The sequence below is a fragment of the Panthera uncia genome (assembly GCF_023721935.1).
Source record: "Panthera uncia isolate 11264 chromosome D3 unlocalized genomic scaffold, Puncia_PCG_1.0 HiC_scaffold_8, whole genome shotgun sequence".
Classification (NCBI taxonomy): Eukaryota; Metazoa; Chordata; class Mammalia; order Carnivora; family Felidae; genus Panthera; species Panthera uncia.
Genome location: NW_026057586.1, coordinates 69,456,428 through 69,472,613, shown reverse-complemented (window position 1 = coordinate 69,472,613; position 16,186 = coordinate 69,456,428). Strand labels below are relative to the sequence as shown.

Here is a 16,186-nt window from a genome sequence, read left to right as displayed (position 1 = left end):
CTCTTAATCTCAGGGTTGTGAGTTCAAGCCACACATTGGGTATGGAACCTAGTTAAAATTTTTTAAAAAAGAAAAAAATTAAAAGAAAATTTCTGGACTGATAATTTCATATCAAATTATTCACCTATTTCACCCTGAGGAATAAAACTTTAGTGACACTGTGTGGCTATTTTGGTTACTGCATACAATTTATTTTTAAGACTATACAGTGAAACTTTATATTCATTCATTCATTCAAAAATAGAAATGGCTACTGATCCCAAGGAACATGCAGACCAACAGGAGAGAAAACATTAAACAAAAAAGCAAACAGATAGGTACATCATTACAATCGTGTTAATTGCTATGACAAAGCATCACGAGGTGCTTGAGAACATTAAACAAAAGGACAATCTAGGCTGGGGTAGGGGGTTGTATGCCAGGAAAGACTTCTCTGGGAAAGTAAATATTTAGGCTGAGACCTGAAAGATACATTGGAGTTAGCCAGCTAAAAGGTATGGATAGTGAAGAGAATTTTGCAGGCAAAAAAGAATACTACAACAAAAAGAAAAGGCATTTGGCATGTTCTAGAATCCTTGTGTGGCTTGACTATGGTTAGCAATGGTGAGAGTGATGACTTGGAAAGGCAGGTGTAGACCAGATTATACAGGTTCTCTGTGAAGGACTCTCAATGTTATTTTAAAAGTCATGGAAATGGGGTGCCTGGCTGGCTCAATTAGAAGAGCATGCAACTCTTCATTTTGGGGTTGTGAGTTTGAGCCCCACTTTGGGTGTAGAGATTACTTCAATAAATAAAACGTACATACATACATACATAGCCATGGCAGATTTTCAAGCAAGAGATTGACATGATCAGACACATTTCTGAAGAATGTAGTGTGGACACTGGGTTAGAATGGTAGGGGATTGAAAATGGGAATAAGGAGACAAATTAGGAGGCTATGTACAACATAGTCTCTTTTTTATAGCTATCTAAAAATACATACATGCTTACTTTAAAGAATTTAAGCACAATAGGAACTGCAAAGAAAACAGGGTAAAATCACCTAAAATTTCACATCTAGAAATAATTATCATCTTCAACAGAACATCTTTCAAAATCTCTAGATACTCAAACTTGACTTTACTCAAACTATTTAAAAAATTTTTTTAATATTTTTATTTATTATTCAGAGACAAAGAGAGACAGAGCACGAGCAGGGGAGACGCAGAGACAGGAGGAGACACAGAATCTGAAGCAGGTTCCAGGCTCTGAGTTGTTAGCACAGAGCCCGGCGCGGGGCTCGAACTCACAAACCGCAAGATTATGACCTGAGCTGAAGTCGGACACTCAACCGACTGAGCCACCCAGGCACCCCTACTCAAGCTAATTTTAAAACATTAACTATTTCCTGGGGCACCTGGGTGGCTCAGTCAGTTAAATGTTCAACTCTTGATCTTGGCTCAAGTTGTGATCTCACAGTTTGTGAGTTTGAGCCCCACATCGGGCTCTGTGCTGATGGCACAGAAGCTGCTTGCGATTCTGTCTCTCCTTCTCTCTGCCCCTTACCTGCTTGTGCTCTCTCTCTCTCTCTCATAAATAAAAACTAAAAAAAAAAAAAAAAAAAAACAAAAACCAACAACATTAACTATTTCCTAGTAGGAAATTAAGATACTAACAACTGAAAAGCAAATATAAATACTATTAAGAATCTAGGCCATCCGTCTAAGGTGTTGTCTTTTAATCTCCCAAAACAATAAATTTAATTGATTCAGTCATACAGGTAGTCATTTAAGTAAAATAAATCCATCAAACTAGGTAGATAATCTTTTTACATCACACTGCTATTTTAATACACCTAACATTGTAATTATTTAAGAAGTGACTCCATTAGACTGTAACCTCCTTGAGTGGAGGAATCACATTTTTCTCTCATCCAGGATTTAGGTACAATGTCTGGCACAGACTAAATAGATAAGAAAGGAAGGGAGGAAGAGAAGGAATGAAGAAAAGAAGAAAGGAGAGAAAGAAGAATAAGAGAAGGTGGGAGGAGAGAAGGAAGGAGAGATGAAGGGAAGGGGAAGGGAAGGAGGAAAGTAGAGAGGGAGGGATGGAGGGAGGAAAAAGAGTTAACACTTACATAGTGTTTATTATGTGCCAGGCATTGTACTAAAATTTTAAATCAGTGGTTTCAAAGTATGGTCCCTAAACCAGCAGTCTCAATATCGTCTGGAATTTATCTGAAATGCAAATTCTCACATCAGAAATTTTGGGGAGTAGAGCCTGGCAATGTGTGTTTTAACTGTCTTCCAGGTGATTCTAATGCAAGCTCACATTTGAAAACCGGTGCTTTAGATTAGTCCATTTAATTCTCAACCTTAAGGAGTAAGTTCTGTTATTATCCCCATTTTGTATATAAAGAAACTGAGGAACCAAGATGCTGGTACTTGCCCAAGATTATACAGGTGTTAAGTGGCAGAAATGGGATTTCCTTCAGACTGATTCCAAAACTTGTGTTCTTAACTATATTGTAGTGCCTGTCAATGATGGATGCTGAAGAATGTTGGAAGGAATTCATTTGAAGGAAAATGAATGAGCACCATTCAGTATGCATTCTCCATTTAAACCTGTCCAAATACTAAAGGCCTTCAAAGTTCAAAAGCCATTTTCTCCCGAAGATTTCCTTCATGCTCCTCACTAGATATAACCCCTCCTTTTCCATATTTCCATTGTAAACAATCAGTATCTTTCCTTTAGCATGCAACAATTTCTAATGAGTATTATGGTTACTTATACTTGTGATAGAGGTGTAGTCAAAATATTTCTGATATCTTTACATAAAAATATCAAACTAATATGAAAAAAATAAACATTTAACAGCACAATATGGCACAGGTATGGGCCAATCGGAAAGGATGCCAATTTAGCCTTGGAGCTGGGTTCCTGGAAGCTCCCCCTGGGCCAGATGTTAACCTTTTAATTGCTAGATTATGAATCAGTCTGGGGAGATCCCAAAAGAGACAGTGATGAGGTGAGGGGGACGCCATGGTGGGGGTCATTCTGGGTCTCAGCGAAGCAGCTATTTACCACCTGATATTTCAATATTTTAACAACGGGCACAGCTGGGCCAGTGTATCATGGCTGATCATCAGCCGTGCATATGAATATCATGTATTTTCTGCCATGGTCTAGAAGATCTTTGTGTGCACAATCCCATATCTGTTTTAATTTTGTATCCCTCAGTCCCCCAGGTCAGTGTTGAATAAATCATAAATAATAACTGTTCAGTGAAAAAGGAAATGTATGAGTGCAACTAAATAATCCTATGTAAGGCTTATTCACCTCAAAATTTCTTAAAGGAATAGGAATTGAGGAAGTTAAAAGAAGATATAGATGGGGAAAAGGAGGGGACACAGGCAGAAGGTTAATTTATATACATCTTGTCTCTTCAACTAGGACCAGGGCCTCTAAATTTTACACCCTTCATAGCTGTCTTGGACAGCAAGAAAGATCTGATGCACTTAAAATTCAGCTGCATTTTTTAAAACTCCAAGTTACAATACTAACTATTTTGAGGGAATGTATTATATACATGCACCAACATAGTTAACAAAATAACCAACATAGAATAAAAACTGATTATTCAAGTCTATTTTTTCCTTTCATATCTGTGAATTTAATCGCAACTATTTTGAACATATTCAATGTGCTAAATGCCAGATTCTTGTCTCCTCTGTCCCACATCCTCTGGATCTCTTCCAGTGACTTCAGAGGAAATTCTGTGGTCAAAAAGATATGAGTATGTAAAAGAGAAAAGTGAGGGTTTCCTTTCTAATTAATGAAAACAAGACATTAACGAGACAACAAAGACATAAAATAAAAAGAAACTGTTTCAGAAATGCAAATGTAGGCAATGGTACACTTATTACACAACAACAAAATAAAGGCTAAACATTTTTTTTTAAGGGGTAAAAGATGACTCTTTAATCTTGGTGTAAATTTAAAAACATTCTTACGTATCTCTTTTCCAAAGCATCAAAACAGCCTTGAATCCTGTCAAGAAATAAATGTTTGATGTCAATTTGGACCAGATGCAAAAGCCAAAAAAATATCCAGTACAGCATATTCTTTGCTTTGAGGTACGTTAAACTGGTAATCATTTTACCTCTTACATTTAAACTTTTTTAAAACTCCCAGTGTCATTTAATATGTTGATAGAACTTTATAGTAATAGGTGAGCAATTTTAAGGTAGGGAACTACATCTTATTTTTCTTTTTGCTTCCCATAATGTTTAGGATACTGATATGCATGTGATGAGTAATCAAATTTTGACCGCTATTTTTCTCTCTTTTTAAAATTTTTGTTATTGAAGTTTAGTTGACATATAGTGTTATATTTGTTTCAGGAGCCAAATATTTTTCTATCCTTGTATAAGTCCATTTTCTTCAAAAAATAAACTAAATCAATATCTTAAAATTATATGAAATAATTGTTATAAATTTCTAGGAAATTGTAGAAAAAAAGATGGAAGGAAGAAAAAGGAAGGAAGGAAGGAAGGAGAAGGAAATGGAAGGAAGGAAGGGAGGGAGGGAGGGAGGGAGGAAGGAAGGAAGGAAGGAAGGAAGGAGAGTGAGAAAGAGAAAAAGAGAAAGAAGAAAGAAATGGTTTTAAGGAAATGATCTTCCCAAATAGTCTTATGGGTAATTTCAACCACGATAAAAATAATGTTGTTCTACTTTTGCGAATTTCAATTACTTACCATTTGATAATATGCAGTGACCCCGGACATTTTTTATCTTCTCGAAGTATTTTTAAACTGAGGTCTACAAAAATAGAAACACAGTCTATTTTCCTCTACTAAATGATTGCTGTACTAAAACTGTCCATGCTAAATAAGGATATTTCCTTTAACTATTTTATTTGCATAACTTAGTTTTATAGCTTATAAAAACATTTTGAATCTCTAAATATCTACTTTAGAAATAAATTCTATGTTGATGATTAGCTTAGTTCCAATTTTGATTATAGTCTAGCAGTCTCCCCTTCTACAATGCAGCACAATTGAGTTGGCTGCAAAATCAATTTGTGTTACTTCTTTGCTTCTGTTAAATTTCAAGTAATCATAAGGTATTACTGAGACCATTTCCATTAACCAATTTAAAACATGTACCTCAATTCTCAAGTCACTTCTCTCATATTTCTCTCCCTCTCAATGAAAATACAGACGAAAATTCTTCCCATGGATTATTCTCAAATATTAATTTCCATCTGAAATTCAACCACCTTACTATAGTCAGAGAAGAACAGGAAAATCATATTAAAAGAATTTTAGCTTAGAGGTGCCTAGGTGGCTCAGTCAGTTAAGCGTCTGACTTTGACTGGCTCAGGTCATGATCTTGCTGTTCACGAGTTCCAGCCCCACATTGGGCTCTGACAGCTCAGAGCCTGGAACCTGCTTCAGATTCTGTCTCCCTCTCTCTCTGCCCCTCCCCCACTTATGCTTTCTCTCTCTCTCTCTCTCTCTCTCTAACAATAAATAAATAAATAAACATTAAATTTTTTTTTATTTTTTTATTTTAATGTTTATTCATTTTTGAGAGACAGAGACAGAGCGTGAGTGGGGAATGGACAGAGAGAGAGGGAGACACAGAATCCGAAGCAGGCTCCAGGCTCTGAGCTGTCAACACAGAGCCCCACGTGGGGCTCAAACTCATGAACGGCGAGATCATGACCTGAGCTGAAGTCAGATTTTCAACCGACTGAGCCACCCAGGCGCCACCCCCCAAAAAAAATTTTTTAAAGAGTTTTGGTTTAGATCACTCTAAAATCAATCACTGATACAGGTATGACTTTGCATGTCACTTCACCTTTTCATGTTGTTTTCCTGTTCTAAAATTGATGTCTTCTCTATCTCTATTGAGATACATGAAAATTACTCCATATTGGTATAATATTTAGAGATTACCAAAAAGAGAGTGACATAGGAGAACTGAACATATTTATGATGTATGCTACTTTAAGTACAAACATTGAGAGGGAAACATATAACCTCCACTAACATTATCACAAAAAATAAAGCCATAAGTAATAGTGTTACCCATGTTGAATGAAAGAGAGAGAGACAGAGAGAGAAACAGAGACAGAGACAGAGAGAGAAAGGGCCTGAAATGGAAACACTTGCCCCCCACAAAGAGCAAACCAAGACTTAATTGCAGGAATGTAAACTTTAACCAGTCAATCTGGAATTTCCTGATCAACCCTTAGTGAGGTAATCTGCAGGATAGACCCCTGCCTTTTCCCCACCCGCCCAAAGAAGGTGACCCTGCCTGATACAAACTTTTCTTTTACTAATGACTTCCTTGTCCCACCCTGCCTATAATAGTTTTCCATTTTGTACAGCTTCTTAGAACTATTTCTATTTGCTACATTGGATATTGCACTATTCATGAATTATTGAATAAAACCAATTAGATCTTCAAATGCACTCAGTTGAATTTTGTTTTTTAACATTTCACCCCCTTACTATGCCTAGGGTAGTGACTGACGCACAATAAACCCTTAATTAATTACCCCAAAAATGTCTTTTTCCAATTTTTCCCAATTCTGTTCCAAATGAAGAGAAATGCAACTCTGTGCTACATATAAACATATTCACAATTACAGATTTATTTTCTATAGATCAAAGGAAGGCATGACACAAATGAAGTTGTCATGACTGCAAATATCATGTTTTTGTATTTATAGCACCGCATGCCTTTCATTGATGCTAGTATAGAGAATCAAATGTTAAGAAAATTAAATTGGAATGAGGCCAAGGTATATCATTAAATACAGATGTGAGGAACTTTAAGTTAGATCTTGAAAAATATGATCTTACAAGGAAACTTCTAGCTCTTTACATTTATTTTCCTAAATGATAGTTCCCATTTTAGTGACAAATCAGCAAGATTTTTCTGAATTGTTATCACAATTCAGCTTTTAAAGCTAATAATAAAAGATTCTAAAAAATTGAAGAGTCCTAGGTACATTTTTTTTCTTTCAATACAAGAGAAGGAAAGGAGCCAGAAACAGCTTGTAATATAAGGAAATGAGATCATAAGTTTAAGACACAAGAAATAAAAAAGAGGAAAGTAAGAGACCTGGCAATTGAGAAAAGAAAAGCACTATTAGAATAATAATTGTCTCTCCATGTTAATCAACAAATGGGTTTGGCATGAATATGCTTTTCTTCCAGCATATTTATATGTGTCAACAGTATAAAGAGTTTTTCACCTGGCTGCATTAAACTTCCTCAATGCCAAAGTAAACCTCAGAAAACAAACTCAACTGAGGCACAAAATAGTGCAAATCTACAGCGCCCAAATAGATTTTGATCCAGCTGCTGCTTTAATAGGTATGGTTTAGAATTACTGGGCTTGTCTATACAGATTTATTTTCTTCTCAGTCTGTCATTTGGTATCCAGCTAGGAAGTAATGATTCCTGTAAGTAGAACCACTAAACATAGTTAAATTAAAATGGAAAATGAAGGGCGCTTGCCTGGCTCAGTTGGAAGAGCATGCAACCAACTCTTGATCTTGGGGTTGTAAGTTCAAGCCCCATGTTGAGTATAGAGATTACTTAAAAATAAAATCTTTAGGGGCGCCTGGGTGGCGCAGTCGGTTGAGCGTCCGACTTCAGCCAGGTCACGATCTCGCGGTACATGAGTTCGAGCCCCGCGTCGGGCTCTGGGCTGATGGCTCGGAGCCTGGAGCCTGTTTCCGATTCTGTGTCTCCCTCTCTCTCTGCCCCTCCCCCGTTCATGCTCTGTCTCTCTCTGTCCCAAAAATAAATAAAAAATAAATAAAAATAAAAAAAAAAAAAATAAAATAAAATCTTTAAAAAAAAAAAAGGAAGGAGTGTCTGGGTGGCTCAGTCGGTTGAGTGTCTGACTGTTGATCTCAGCTCAGGTCCTTGGCCTCAGGGTTGTGAGTTCAGACCCTGTGTTGGGCTCTGCTCTGGGCTCAGAGTCTACTTATAAATAAATAAATAAATAAATAAATAAATAAATAAATAAAAGCAAACTGATCTTGAAGAACATGCTCATGACTTGGAATTAGCACACTCTGTGAAAAATGAAAGGTTTACTCTTACCAAGTAAAGAAAAAAGCTACAAAAGCCAAGATAATCACTGAGTTAAACTTTACCATCCAAATGGCGTTCTCCATAAGAGCTCTCTGGAAACAGACCCCTTAGATATGTTATACATGAGATAGAAGTAGCAAAAAGTTTCTTCACCATTATCAATGACTCATGCTCATTAGTAATTTGGGATGGAAAAACTGTTTCCTGGGGAAAAAAAGAAAAAGATGAAAAAGATTAGTATTCTTTAATATATTCAGCCATCATGCCTTTACCACAGATATGATGGAAAGATTTTTCAAGACTTCAAATCTGATACCTTTACAGATAATCAAAAGGAAACAGGGCTTTGAAAACTGCATTAAAGTTGATCTTTATAGGTAAGGCAAAGAAGAAAGGCAGGGACAGTTACCCAAGCAATTCAAGACTAGTATAATTTACTTCACAATGATCCATGGGTTTGAGGTGAAACTGGAGCTTTACTATGATTACATAATCTCCTTCCTTTTCACACACTCCTCAGATCCCCAATGCAATCTTTTACCCCCTATATTCTCTCCAAAGTCATCAAGTACATCCTATCATCGACCTCTTCTGTCCTCTTACTATGTAACTTCTCTGCAGTGTTTGACACTTTTCCCACATCTTCCCTCTTCCCTTTCAGCTGCCATAAGAGTTTTCTTTTGATTTTTCACATATCCCTCTGTATCTATCTCAATCTCTTATTTTTTCCAGTTTTTCTGCCCTTTAAATGTTTAAATTCTCTCTTCAGTCCTTTTTCTTTGCATAGTTCTCACTTCTTGGGTAATCTCATCTAGTTTCACTGCTTCAGCTATAGCCCATACAGAGAAGACTTCAAATCTTTATTTCTGTTTAAGCCCTACTTCTGTGTTTCTGTTTCGTGAACATCTACTCCTAGGCCACTTTGTAGAACCCTCAAACTCAATTTATCTCTATCACCTTTCACTGAAACCTGATCCCAAGTTTCATTCCCAGACCAATTAATCAGCCTCCACTCTAATCATCCAGGGTAGAAGTTGAGTCATCTTTGGCTTCTCTTTCTTGTTCATAGTTCATACCCCATTTCCAAGCACTAAACCCTATAATTCTCTCTAAAAGAGTTCTCAAATATATTTTCTCCTTTCCCTTCTCACTGTCACTGCCTTCACTTAGGACATATTTACTTCTCCCGTTTATTACATGCTGTAGCCCCGATCTCTCTGCCAACAGTTACTTTCATTCACTCTGTCCTTCACATTGCCATCATTAACTTTAAAGAATATAAATCTTATTATGACATGACCAGTGTTCATATAGGATAGAGTTCAAGTACCTTAGTGGAGCATTTGAGAACTATCAGTCTTGGGGCGCCTGGGTGGCTCAGTCGGTTAAGCTTCCGACTTTGGCTCAGGTCATGATCTCACGGTCCGTGAGTTCGGTCCATGAGTTCGAGCCCCACATCGGGCTCTTCTGACAGTTCAGAGCCTAGAGCCTGCTTCGGATTCTGTGTCTCCCTATCTCTCTGCCCCTCCCCTACTCATGCTCTGTCTCTCAAAAATGAATAAATGTTAAAAAAATTTAAAAAAAAAAGAACTATCAGTCTTATCTTTGCCTAGCTCTCTTGCCTCATTTGCCACCCCCTCCTCTCTGCCCCTACTCCCTATCCTCTCCTATGCGCCCTACTCTACCTATGTGGAACTACTATTCGTTTACTATTCTACTACCATGTATCTCCACGTTTTTGTACTTTGATAGAGTTCTGCAGGATACTAAGGTAAGAACTTAGAATACTAAAGTTCTGTAAGATATCAGATAGCCTTCTATAAAATGTATGAGTGCTAACAATAGCTTCCTTCTAAATTATATGTGTGTATGTATGATATATTGAAAAATTCATACAGTTATTCTTAACTGATTGGATAGTCTGCCCTAAGAAATGGTATGCCATATTAGGAATGTCATAAGAGAGTGACAGACGCATAAATTTTACTTCAGCATATAAGAATTTTCTACCAACTTAAATTCATGTAGAATATTTGCTGATTGTTTGTTTTGCATCTTGAGTTATCATTTCAACATGTTTGTCATATTCAGTATTTACTGTGTACATGTATAAAAATAAAAATTTGATCATTTTTGTAACAATTAATTAGTCTGAGACTGCTTTTTGCTCTTATTTAATCCAACCACAAAATATGTCTCATGAACTCCAGCTGGCATTTGTCAATACATTTTATTTTTAAAGTATTTTCTAAATATTGATGAATTAGACTATATTAAACTTAAGAACTTCTGTTCAAAGAGAACATGGGAGAAGATATTCTCAATACATATATCTGCAAAGGACCCATATCCAAGATATAGGAAGAACTCCTAAAATTCACTAAGGAAAAGACAGACAACCAAAAAGAAAAATGGACAACAGACTTGATAAGACACTTCATAAAACAGGATATCCAAATGGCCAACAAATAGCACTCAAACTTCATGAGGGAAATGCACATTAAAACCACAATTAGATAACACTACACTACCTACCAAAATGGCTAAAGTTTTTAAAAATCAGAAAATACCAAATGTTGACAAGGATATAAATCAATCAAAACTTTGAAACACTGGTTATAGGAGCATAAATGGGTACAACCTCTTTGGAAAATTTGCTCAGTGGTATCTACTAAAGCTAAAGATACACATGTTCTATGACCTATATTTCACTCATAGATATACACCTGACAGATACGCATACCTATGCTCACCAAAAGAATGTTCATAATAGCATTATTTGTAATAGACCCAAAATGGAAACTATCCAAATGCCCATCAACAAAAGAATGGATGAACAAATTGTCATATATTCCTGTAATGGAATAATATACGGAAATGAGAATGAATGATCTACAACTATATTTAACAATCTACAAATATATTTAACAAATTTAATAACATATTTAACAATATGATAACTCTCACAGACAAATCTGAGCAAAAGAGACCACATACAAATGAGCGCTACTGTATGACTTCATCGATATAAAATACAAAGTAAGTGAAACTACTTCCATGCTGTTAGGATGGTTAAGTCTCTGATGATCTTAATCAAATTCAGAGGTCTTTTTTACTATACTACACAGTTTCAACTGTTGAAGTTTGAATAATTCTGTTACTTAGAGGCAGGTACTACCCGCAAATAGGCCTTTGATGAAGAAGAACTCACAAAAAGCTTTTCTATAGCTATATCCAAAAGACATTCTAGTCATGATTTTGCTATATAAACTTCGTTCTTCTTTGGCACACTGGCAATGAATTATCAAATTATATTATATTCAGTTGTTAAAATGTATATAATAAAATAACATAATAAGTATACAATAAAATAAATAAAAATATATAATAAAATAATATAAAATTATAATACTCTTGCATGTATGATAGGAACTTTGGGGACAAATCAGTATGGATCTTAAAAGCCAGGCTAAGGAATTTATGGTTTATTTTACAATCAATGGGAAATCAGTGGATTTGATCAGGAAAGTGAGTAAAAGAATTGTTTTAGGAATATTAAGCTATAGCAGAAGTAGGAAAACTTAAAGCTGAAGGAGAATTAGGTATGTATGTGGTGTGCATGTGTGTGCATGTAAATTTTACAGAAAACTGCTTTTTGTACTGACAGAGCTTCAGAAATTAAGGTCTTTTTGAGTAAGTGGGTAATAGTTGGCATGGCATCTATATAAGGCACCTTACTGAAAACTTGCCAAAACTTAAAGGTAACACTTGAGTAATAACCATTTGTAAAATTAAATAACCTGAAAGTATAAAGACATTTACTTTAAATATAGAATCTAAAAGGCCACTTGCAGTAATGAAGATCAATAGTTAGAAAAGCCCTCTAAAGTTCTGTTATTTTTCTATATCCTAGGGATTATTTTTCTTAGCTCAACTGTTCTTATTTTTCTTAGCTCAACTGATCTAATACCTTAAGGGTCATCATTGATGTTTTCATAAATGTCAAATACATGAAAATACTGACTTGACAATAAAAAACACTATGTCAAGCTATTTTAACAAGACAGTGTGCTAATGACATACGTGATGTTTGACAGCTCAGCTGTCCAATTACATGACCTAAGACAATTACTTTACTTCTCTGAGCTTCAGTTTCCACCTTATTGTGAGGTTTAATTGAAACAATAATATAAAGCCCTTGGCACAGTGCCCAGTACATGGTAAATGCTGAATAAATGTTAGCTTCTAGAATTGTTATTATTGTTGTTTTAAGTATTAAGTAACAAAATCATACAGTCACTTAAAACTTACTGGGAATAGTTCATTCAGTCCAAACTACAAAGATCTGTTTATATTAAAACATCAATTTGTTAATTTACAGAGAGAAAATAACTCCCAAGCTGACTGTAATTCATATATATATACCCAGCTCAGCATTTCCCCCCAGGAAGGAAGCACACTTAGGAAACCAAATGAGATCAGGAATCCAGTGAGTATATTGAATTCAAGCCAGAAGGATGACTACTTTCTCTCTGCCCTAATTCTCCTTCAGCTGGAATCTTGCCTTTGTTTGCTGCAGCTTAATATTCCTAAAACAATTATTTTATTCACTCTCTTTTTTAAATAAATATTTATTTATTTATTTTGGGAGAGAGAGCAAGTGTGAGTGGGAGAGAGGGAGAGAGAGAATCCCAAGCAGGCTCCCTGCTGTCAGCCCAGAGCCCAAAACAGGGCTCAATCCCACGAACCTGTGAGATCATGACCTGAGCTGAAATCAAGAGTTGGATGTTAACCAACTGAGCCACCCAGGTACCCCAATTTTATTCACTCTCCTGACTGAAGAATAAAGCAGGGGCGCCTGGCTGGCTCAGTAGGAGGAGCATGCAACTCTTGATCTTGAGGTTGTGAGTTTGAGCCCCACACTGGGTGTAGAGATTAAATAAATTTTTTAAAAACCTTAAAAAAAAAAGTAAAGAATAAAGCATAAATTCCTTAGCTTGGCTTTTAAGATCCATATTAATTTGTTCCCAAAGTTCCCATTCGGTTTTATTTCCTTTTTCTGACCAACATGATGTCTCTCCACTCCACTAAGGATACGTTCTTCATTATTCTCTAAAATGTTCATTTCTCATTTTGAGCCAAAGCATGTTGGTAGGTTTTCCTGATAGAATTCTCTTCTCTCTCCTCTACTCAAATCCTTTTTATTATTCAAAGTCTACCTTACATCACATTTCCTTCATGAGTAATATACAAACTATTCCAGTCTATACAAAATCTCTAACTTCCTATAATTTGTATTGTTTTACTCTTTTTCACATATATAATGTATATACTGCTTTCTATATTGGCTTGACTCCTTTAAATCTTATTTCCTTTACCAGATTCTAAACTTCTGGGAGATAAAGATTTATTTATAATATGTATTATATAATATCAAGCTCTTAATTAATAAATGAATGATTCATTAATGAATGTCATGGGACAAGACAGACCTGCCCTTGTGAACTCAGGAAGGATGCCTGACTCTGGCATGCTCCCCCAGGGGCCCAGCCTCCAAGTTCTTCTCAGTGCTTTTTCCTTCAGTCCTTAAAATTACATCATGGTGCATATCAAAAATTTCCTAATTGCTTCAGGAAATGAGGATCTAACAGAGAACTGTTCTCTTTAAACATCTTTTTTGTTCCTGATTTCTTTTACTCTAGAAAATCTAAACATATGAGCATGAAACAAGCACCCAGTCAGTTACTTTGTAGGAATCTATTCTAATTTCTTGAACATCCTCAGCCCATTAGGCAGTTAAAATGTAGACATACTCTGCCAGAATATTATGTGCCAATTAACTGATAAAACTGCTATTTAAAAAAACACCAAAGATTAAAGTCATGATTCTGAACTCACTAAATAGTCATTGATTTTCGTTTAGTTCTTAGTAAATACCTTAGATGCTTTGTGAATTTTGATAGAGTGAGAGAGCTGAGCAGTGGCCATTGTAGTAATGTATCAAGATTCTTTTAACAAGTCAAACCTGTGGGGGTGAAAAAAAAATTAGAGACTTTGCCAAAATAACCTTTTTTGTGACTTTTCCAAAAGAAGGACTATATAATTAGCATTGACTATATTCTTTGGAAAATTAGTTTAATAACCATTTTTATCTCCACTACCAGTTTTCTATAAATTTGGCTTACGATCTCTAGACTAGTATTTCCAACCACCCAGTGAGAATTTAAGTTGATCTGCTTGTTCCCAAATACATTTGAAGGAGAAAAATACATTGTAAATTACCTAAAGATTCAACAATATATATTTTTTAAAAATTTTTAATTTTTATTCATTTTTGAGAGAGAGAGACACAGAGTGAATGAGTGAGGGAGAGAGAGAGAGAGAGAGAGGGAGAAACAGAATCCGAAGCAGGCTCCAGGCTTTCAGCTGTCAGCACAGAGCCCAATGCAGAGCTTGAAGTCACCAGCCTAGCTGTGAGATCATGACCTGAGCAAAAGTCAGACTGACTGAGCCACCCAGTCACCGCTCAAGAATATATTTTACTCATCCTTTTTATTCCCTTAGAGGGCAACTGTGTTCTGTGTGTGTGTGGCTATATATATATATTCGCGCACATGCACATTCTCTCTCTCTCTCTCAATAAACTTAAAAAGATTTCTTGATTTAACTTCATGTGTAATTGGCTTTCAAAGGTAACTCAAAAGTTAAAGTTCACACTTCACACCCATTAGGATGGCTTTTCTAAAAAAATGGAAAATAGCAAGTGTTGGTGAGGATGCGGAAAACTTGGAACCCTTGTGCATTGCTGGTGGGAATCATACAGCTACTGTAAAAAACATTTTGGCAGTTCCTCAAAAAGTTAAACAGAATTACCATATTATTCAGCAATTCCACTTCTAGGTATACCCAAAAGAACCGAAAGCAGAGAGTCAAATACTTGTATACCAATGTTCATAGCAGTATTATTTACAATACCCAAAAGATGGAAACAACCCAAATGTCCATCAATAGTTGAATGGATTTTTTTTAATGTGGTATATACAATGGTATATACAAGTCTTAAAAAGGAATGAAATTCTGATACATGGTACAACATGGATGAACCTTGAAAACATTATGCTAAGTGAAATAAGCCAGACACAAAAGGACAAATATTGCATGATTTCACTTACATAAGGTAGAGGTGCCCATAGTAGTCAACTTCATAGAGACAAAGTAGAATAGAGGTTACAAAGGCTGAAGGATAGAAGGAATGTGATGTTTAAAGGGCATACAGTTTCTGTTCAGGCTGATGAAAATTTTCTAGGACGGACAGCAGTGTTGTTCGCACAACACCATGATGCACTTAGTCGCCACTGCATTGTATACTTGAGAATGGTTGAGGTGGTGAATTTTATATTATGCATATTTTAATATAATTTAAAAAATGAAAGTTGAAAATACATCTAGTTTTGAGGTGTCTGGCTGGCTCAATCAGTAGAACATGTGACTTGATCTTGGAGTCATGGGTTTGAGCCCTACATTGGGGGTAGAGTATACTAAAAAAAAAAATAAAACAGAGGGACTTTAAGTTATAAAAAAAAAGGAGAAAGAAATACATCTGGTTTGCACTTCTATTGCTTCACTGGCATAAACAAAGAAGCAAATTCCCTTTTTCTTTTCAAAGATATTTATTTATTTAAAAAAAATTTTTTTTAATGTTTATTTTTGAGAGAGACAGAGACAGAATGTGAGTGGGTTAGGGGCAGAGAGAGAGGGAGACACAGAATCCAAAGCAGGCTCTAGGCTCCGAGCTGTCAGGACAGAGCCCGACGTGGGGCTCGAACTCACGAGCTGTGAGATCATGACCTGAGCCAAAGTCGGACGCTCAACCAACTGAGCCACCCAGGTGCCACCGATCTTAATTTAATTTGTATCGGGGCTGCTTTTCAAGTTATGGAGTTCTGACCAAATAACCTATTTAAAGTAATTCCATTCTGGATCACCCAGGATAGCCTGTGACCGACCTTCTTTTGTATATTGAACAATGCAAGATTCTGGATGATTTTGCAAATAAAAGGCAGAATTATTTGAGGACACGGCC

At 35.9% G+C, this 16,186-nt stretch overlaps 1 protein-coding gene across 5 annotated transcripts in view; it reads right to left on the bottom strand.

The window, feature by feature from the left end:
• HORMAD2 (HORMA domain containing 2) overlaps positions 1-16,186 on the bottom strand; it is a 91,485-nt gene that overhangs the window by 67,910 nt on the left and 7,389 nt on the right. For all 5 annotated transcript variants that reach the window (XM_049619859.1, XM_049619855.1, XM_049619858.1 and 2 more), the window contains exons 2-5: positions 14,041-14,128; positions 8,166-8,307; positions 4,741-4,804; positions 3,997-4,033 (exon numbers count right to left, since the gene is read on the bottom strand). In XM_049619859.1, the coding sequence (XP_049475816.1) occupies positions 3,997-4,033; positions 4,741-4,804; positions 8,166-8,307; positions 14,041-14,091 (294 nt within the window). In that variant the 5' untranslated portion in view covers positions 14,092-14,128. The remainder of the gene's footprint in view (positions 1-3,996; positions 4,034-4,740; positions 4,805-8,165; positions 8,308-14,040; positions 14,129-16,186) is intronic.